The following is a 7619-nucleotide window of genomic DNA, read 5'->3' on the forward strand; positions in this document are numbered from 1 at the left end:
GGATCTTGGCCCTTTTTGAAGACCATTTCTCAATTTCTTTAGAATGAGCCCTTGTTAACAAAAACAATCCAATATGTGACTCACTGGTAGATTTGTTTTTGTTTGAATTGAATCTGTTTCTTGTAGGAGATTTAAGGGTACAATGGTCTTCTGCATTCAGTACTCATGATTGTTTGTTCAATACTCAACTCGGTTTAATTAAGTGTTGCGAAACTTGTGTTAAAAGGTGCCGAGGGAAAAAAAATAAATGAAGAAAGGCCACTCTAAAGTGGCCTTAAAGAAACAAGATGGAATGTAATGAAGCCATCACTTCTGCCGAGATGTTCCAGAGCAATTTCAGAGTCAAAATAAATGAAATGTACCATGCAACAGCTGCACAAAACTAGGAGAACTCGGGAACAAATGCCTCCACGATTATGCGAGTGTAACTGCTCGTCTCCCCGTGAAATCTCCGGGGTAATTCAATCGTTTCCTATTTCATCAGTTCAACACCAGTGCGAGCAATATTCCACCGGTACAGTTGAGATAAACGAGAGCTTTAAAAGTAATAAAATTGTGAAAGCAATTACTGAATCACAGTGAAGATGATTGAAGGAACAATGCAATGATGGGTTTCAAGGGACTTGATTTCTAGGGAAAATATATGTTGTGGGTGATTTTAAAGAGTAAACGTGCTATAGATTCTGTGACTGTGTAGCATTTTACATGAACATACTAATTAGTTTGGTTGTCTCCTTTTCTTTTGAAGAAGACATGTCCTCAAAATAATTCTAGTCGAATGAGTCCAGGGTGTGAACAAACTATAAATGATGGAGTCAATGAATGATCTGGTGACGCTTCAGTAAAAATTGAGAACTACTCGCCCCGTTCAGCATCATCAGGACACACAGATCTGGGATCAGTGAGTGGTAAAAAGCGAGGAGCAAGGTAACTGAAAACCAAAAGGGACTCCTGCTATAAGTACACATTTTACACACTTCAAATGGCTCTAAAAGCATTAATGTTTTAAATCCTCTCATCACGACAAATTGTTTTCTAGTGAAGGTAGACATATACAGCGGGTAAAATAGGTATTGAACATGTCAACATTTTTCTCAGTAACTATATTACTAGAGGTGCTAATGACATGACATTTTCACCAGATGTCGGTAACAACCCAAGTGATCCATACATACAAAGAAATCAAACCATAAATGTCCAGAAATGAAGTTATTTGTAATAATGTGGAATGGCACAGGGAAAAAGTATTGAACACATGAAGAAAGGGAGGTGTAAAAAAGGCATGGAAAGCCAAGACACCAGCTGAACTCTCTCAGTAATTAGAAAACAAGCCTGCCCCTTGTCAGTGCAAGTTAATATCAGCTGGTTCAGTCCCAAATGATGACCAGGTATCACACAAGAACCATCTGATGATGGGTAAAAGTAAAGAGCTCTCTCAAGACCTTCACAACCTTATTGTTGCAAAGCATAATGATGGCATCGGTTACAGAAGAATGTCTAAACTTCTGAAGGTTCCAGTGAGCACTGTTGGGGCCATAATTCAGAAGTGGAAAGAACATTATTTCACCATAAACCGACCACGACCAGGTGCTCCTCACAAGATTTCTGACAGAGGAGTGAAAAGAATTATCAGGAGAGTTGTCCAAGAGCCGAGGACCACTTGTGGAGAGCTTCAGAAAGACCTGAAATTAGCAGGTACGATTGTTTCAAAGAAAACAATAAGTAATGCACTGAACCACCATGGCCTGTATGCACGCTCACCACGCAAGACTCCACTGCTGAAGAAACAGCATGTTGAAGCTCGTTTAATGTTTGCTGCACAACATTTAGACAAGCCTGTGTAATACTGGGAGAATGTAGTCTGGTCAGATGAGACCAACATTGAACTGTTTGGATGCCAGAATACACATCATGTTTGGAGGTCAAATGGCACTGCACATCAGCCCAAAAACACCATACCAACAGTGAAGTTTGGAGGTGGGAACATCATGGTGTGGGGCTGTTTTTCAGCATATGGTACTGGCAAACTTCAAATAACCGAAGGAAGGATGAGTGGAAAAATGTACAGAGACATTCTTGATAAAAATCTGCTTCCATCTACCAGGATGATGAAGATGAAACGTGGCTGGACATTTCAGCAAGACAATGAGCCCAAACACAAAGCCAAGGAAACTCTCAGTTGGTTTCAGAGAAAGAAACTAAAGCTGCTGGAATGGCCCAGCCAATCACCTGACCTGAATCCAACAGAAAATCTATGGAAAGAACTAAAGATCAGAGTTCATAGAAGAGGTCCACGGAACCTTCAAGATTTGAAGACTGTTTGTGTGGAAGAATGGGCCAAAATCACACCTGAGCAATGCATGCCACTAGTTTCTCCATACAGGAGGCGTCTTGAAGCTGTCATTGACAACAAAGGCTTTTGTACAAAGTATTAGATAAATTTCAGTAAGCGTGTTCAATACTTTTTCCCTGTGCCATTCCACATTATTACAAATAACTTCATTTCTGGACATTTATGGTTTGATTTCTTTGTATGTATGGATCACTTGGGTTGTTACCGACATCTGGTGAAAATTTCATGTCATTAGCATCTCTAGTAACATATTTACTGAGAAAAATGGTGACGTGTTCAATACTTATTTTACCCGCTGTTTATCTAATGGAATTCCCCCTGGTATTGCACTTTCAAAACAGTATTTTCTCTACTTCACTCCTGAATTGTCTTGGTGTTAAAGACAATAACATTTTTCCCCCAGATCATATTTATCACTTCCAATTTAATGTGTGGCAGTAATCAGTATGCCAGTGACTCCCCTGCTGTCACAGCCCTGAAGAAGCAGGCTGCAACAATTTTTATGACGAGTGAAAACAAAACAAAGAAACATTATTCTCTTTTTAAAAGGATGGAGCTGTCACAAGTTAGCTTGAAGGGAAAGACCTGAATGTAATCCAGAGGGAGCAGAACACTGACTCATCTATTCTTCAAACTCAGGCACCTTCATTGGAACAATCTGACGAAGTTGGAACATAACTGCACTCTGATCTTTGTTTTCCTAGGGCCAGGTGCAAAGAGCTATCACTGAAGAAAAAAAAAACAGAAGCTACGTTCCACCATCAATCAGAAGGAAATGTTTGAAAGCGGATTTGTTTTTAAACAGAAAGGTTAAAGTACAGACTCAAATTTCAGATTTGCAGTTTCCTAAGAGAATGAGTTAGGAGTGGGTGCTACAGCTTTGCTCAGAGTTCTGAAAACAAAAAGTCTGAGACGTAAAATGATTCCAAAGAGCTGCGTTCATGGAAAGTGTTTCAGAGAATCTGTATACGCAAAATACACAATACTACAAAGTGATATATCAATTTCCTTTTTTTTTGTCTGAATGGATCTATAAACTATCAGTCATTTTCTGTGAGAAATTTGAATGTACTGGTTTTGAGAGCTTCAGATAAGACATATACATATATACTCCCCAGCCCAGGTTTCTGAACATATTACCTTAAAACCATATTTGGTGGTTTACTGCGTATGCAGTTACAAATGTGTATAGACATAAACACACACATACACTATGTCTCAGTCGCATATTTTCTCTCTCTACATCCCCACTAAGTGCTTTTTTTTTTTTCAATTCGTTTATTATTTTGCAGCTCCAGCTACCTTTTAACCTCCACTTTGGACACAGCTTTGTCAAAGGGCAAATTTCATCATTGCTTAAAAGAAAAAAAGAAAAAAAGCTCATAAAGTTAGGATAGAATGTGTGTCCAACATGGCCTTCAAACCTACTGAATCTTTAAATGTAGGGCCTCCAATGTAACCTCTCAGTAGTCTCAGGAGCAGAGGGTCGAGGAAAAATGTTTTTCCAATTACTCATTTCAGAAAGCAAACAGCATATAAAAGAATATATGAAATAAAAAAATGCAATTAAAAAATGGAAAACACAATGGAGGATGAATTTAAACATTCAGACTGTTTCCCTTTCTTTCACCTCGATATGTGGTTGTCCTCACCATGGTTAACTTGCAGAGTTCTCGGTTAGCCACACTTACATTTAATGACATAAAGTTGACCATAGCATTCCCTTTGGGTTTAGGTGAAGGGTGGTGAGGAAAAAGTCATCACAGCTTTGCCTCCAGCAGTTTTCCTGCTGGCTGCAGGTTCAGATGGAAGCTTTTCCTCTGAATATGGAACATAAACAAGAAACCACGTAAAGTTACAGAAAAGCATTTCACTTGTTAAGCTTTGAGGAAGTTGTCGCCTTCCCGTGGTTTCTCGTCTCGTTTCTCCCCGCAGGTAAGGGCGTCTGCCACTGTTGATAGTTCTTGAAGATTTTTTGGCAAATAAAATAATCTTTGTCTTGCCATCTGCTCGAGGAACTACAGACCCCTCTGTTGGCAGGCAGCGGAGGTTGTGGTGCATCCTTTTTTTAATTCCCTAACTGAATCAGGAAGTCAGACAGGGGAAAAAAAAGAGCAAGAGGGTAAAGAAAAACGTATTTGTAGAAAAGAGAAGAAAGTAGAAATAAAAAAATGCAACAAAAAAGATGGAGATTTTATAAAAAACATGAAGGAAACAGAAAACAGAAGACATCAGCATTAATTTAATATAATGAAAGTGCATTTTAGTTTCAAAACTATACAGTGAAGCCCCATTTTTTTGCGGGGGCTACGTTCTTAAGAGTGCTCGCAAATTGTAAATATTGGATGTGGTCCAAAAATGGTCTATAGTGTGTTTGAGTGGCATCATAATATGGTAAGAAACAAACAAAAATGCAACTGAGCTACACAGTTAGCTACATGCCAAACGGTACGTCAGAAGGCAGACATTTTGCACTCTGGGCAGAGCACAGGCACAGGGTATGCATCCTTTTTTTGTTTGTTTTTCACGGAACTGAATTTATATTAATGTTTGAGTTACAAAATTAGTAAATGCTATTCTTCATAACTAAGCCCAAAAAATCACAAAAAAGCATGAGAGAGAAAAAAATCCTTACACTACCGTATTTCCATTTTCCGCAATATTACAGGAATTACCGCAAGCTACAAGTAGATTCGTTTCATAAAAAAATCTGTGAAAGACTGAGTCTATAAACTGTAAAAATGCAAATTTGACGTGCTTCACTGTAAACTATATAGGATTGAATCATTTTAAAACTACAAACAGGAATCACATGAATGAAACAACCACTGACTCTTTCATGTTTAGAAAAAAATTGCAACAAAAATATTACAAAAGCTTCAATGTGTGAGTAATGGTTACCTCTGAAGGAAGCAGTTGCTATACAGCTGTGCACACTGTGCTAACGGTGAACTCTGACTCGTTGGCCATGATGTCCGTGGGTTGGATGTTACGGTCGTACATAGGGTTCTCGAACGTCGCACGTCCATTAGTGTTCTCGTGGCCCACGTAACCATTGAAGGGAACTTTGGGTCTTCTTCTAAAATGAAATGTTTCAATAATAATGAGTCATGAGCTGCATTTCTATAAGGAGAGGCTGATGGTCTTTATTCGCTATGCAGCAGATAAAGATGTCAGAATATGGATGTAGCTGTGGTGATTTATACAGTTATAAAATCCATTTAAATTGGCAACCCCCCTTTCCCTATCCCCCACTGTGAGCATAACAATTTTACTCTCTCATTATTACTTCAATCTGTCTCACTGTAATAAACTAGTTAGTTTTCCAGGCAGGGAGGAATACTCTCTCTCTACGTTGCAGATAAGGATTTTTTATTTTTATTTTTTTTCACACTGAGGTCAATATATGTCTTACTGGATTGAAAATATTAATGGGAAATATTTCTGAGAGTGAATAAAGATATGTCTTTCTCTCCCTGAAACAGCAAATGCAAATTAAACTGAAATGTGGACGCACATGATGTAGAAGTGTGTAAAGGATGCCTTACCTGTGTTTATAGAGATAGAGAGCGAAGCCTGCGATGATCATTGCTATAAAAGGCACTAGGATGGCAGCTGCCACTGAACTGCTGTTGGAGGCAAAGTTGTAGCCTGGATTTTCTCTGCCTGGATCTAAACTCTCTGGAGGAAAGATGGGACAAAACATGGACCCATTAACTTCATATTGCCTCAGTTTTACTTCAGAATTTACCTTTCAGCATTTCTACATAATCTCCAATATAAAATTCCATACTTTTTTCAAACCCAAATTTTCAAACCATCTGGTCAATTTCTTGGCCAATAACACAGATCACCTGCTGTCTTGCAGGAACTGTTGTACACAAAACACTCTGGGATCATGAGCAGTTGAATTTCATATTGGGAATGACTCAACCGCTCCACATTTTAGCTCAGTATATGTAAAAGTGACCCTTTAAACCCTTTTTGTGCTCACTAAAATACCCAGTATGGTCGATCAGTCCAGTGTTTCATGAAATGTTTTGCCTCAGTTACCTGATCACCCACCTTTCTGGCAGTGGACGCTAAGAAGTAACAGATCAAACAAAGATAAATGAGAAGCAACACTTGAAGCATAACTGGGAACTGGGTTTGTGATGTTAATCACTGTGGAGAAGTTGTATTTTTTTAAGCACGAGGTTTTGTACAGACTTTCAGGATAAAATACAAAGCATTGTTAGATTTAGGACTTAACCTTTGACTAAAAAGTTATGATAAATGTTCTGCACTTATTTAACATCATGTAAACTCTGTTTATTTTAGAAAGTGCTGTGCAATGTGCATAACATCTATCCTGATTCTACGGAAAGTTCCACAATTGAGTACAATTTAGAGTTTTTATCTTTAATTTATACACTGCACATTTGGAGAATATCTTTTAAATGTCACAATTTCTTCTTTCAAAAAAGGAAGAGTCTGAAAGAAACTAATTTGTCATACTACCAGCTTTTCATTTGATATGAAAAAAAAAACAAACAAACTAGAAAGTCAAGATCTAGAGTTTTTTATTATTGTGCAGGAACTCTGAATTTCTACAGATGCCAATAAACTCAACTCTTAGAATTAATGAATAAATCTGAACAATCTTTTTTCTTTGGTTATGCAACTGCCTAAACAACTGGTGTTACATTTAGGCAATTATATACAAAAACAATTATGCAAAATAATTTGCAGCAGTTGAAGAGGGTTAACACGAACAATCCATTTACACACAATAGACCAAGCTGATATTTTTCTTTTTCTTTTTTAAATTTATGACCATGTGTTAATTTAATTTCACCCTTGGGGAATGTCATATTCCATTATTCCAACAATGACTCTTAATTACTGGCTTCAAAGACCGGCAGCTATTAACTCATTTCAGATGTGTCATCTAATTTACAGAGTTGTGCATCTGCAGAAGCAACAGTGGAAGAGTGACAGCCCACCTGTTTGCCACAGAATGCCAAAAAGCTCCAATAAAGGACAAGTGACAAACAAGAAGGAATTCAATTAGGGGAGTTGTGTGGGGTTTGCCAATCTACCCCCTGCTGCACGAGCATCCACACACACAAACAGATGCACAAACACATTCACACAGGAAATCTGAATTTGCACTTACACCACCACTGAGTTAAAACAAAACATGACATGTTGACAAATTAAGTAGGATTATTTCCAAGATGTCAAACACACACACACACACACACACACACACACACACACACAC

At 38.0% G+C, this 7619-nt stretch overlaps 1 protein-coding gene across 2 annotated transcripts in view; it reads right to left on the reverse strand.

Annotated features, from left to right (window-relative positions):
• Positions 1-2613: 2613 nt before the first annotated feature.
• The window catches only part of csmd2 (CUB and Sushi multiple domains 2), a gene marked incomplete at its 5' end in the record, with an annotated part of 325712 nt that continues 320706 nt past the window's right edge, over positions 2614-7619 (reverse strand). For both annotated transcript variants that reach the window (XM_014021334.1, XM_014021333.1), the window contains 3 exon segments: positions 2614-4433; positions 5255-5432; positions 5902-6034. In XM_014021334.1, the coding sequence (XP_013876788.1) occupies positions 5273-5432; positions 5902-6034 (293 nt within the window).

This window comes from Austrofundulus limnaeus, unplaced genomic scaffold (assembly GCF_001266775.1).
Source record: "Austrofundulus limnaeus strain Quisiro unplaced genomic scaffold, Austrofundulus_limnaeus-1.0 Scaffold288, whole genome shotgun sequence".
Classification (NCBI taxonomy): domain Eukaryota; kingdom Metazoa; phylum Chordata; class Actinopteri; order Cyprinodontiformes; family Rivulidae; genus Austrofundulus; species Austrofundulus limnaeus.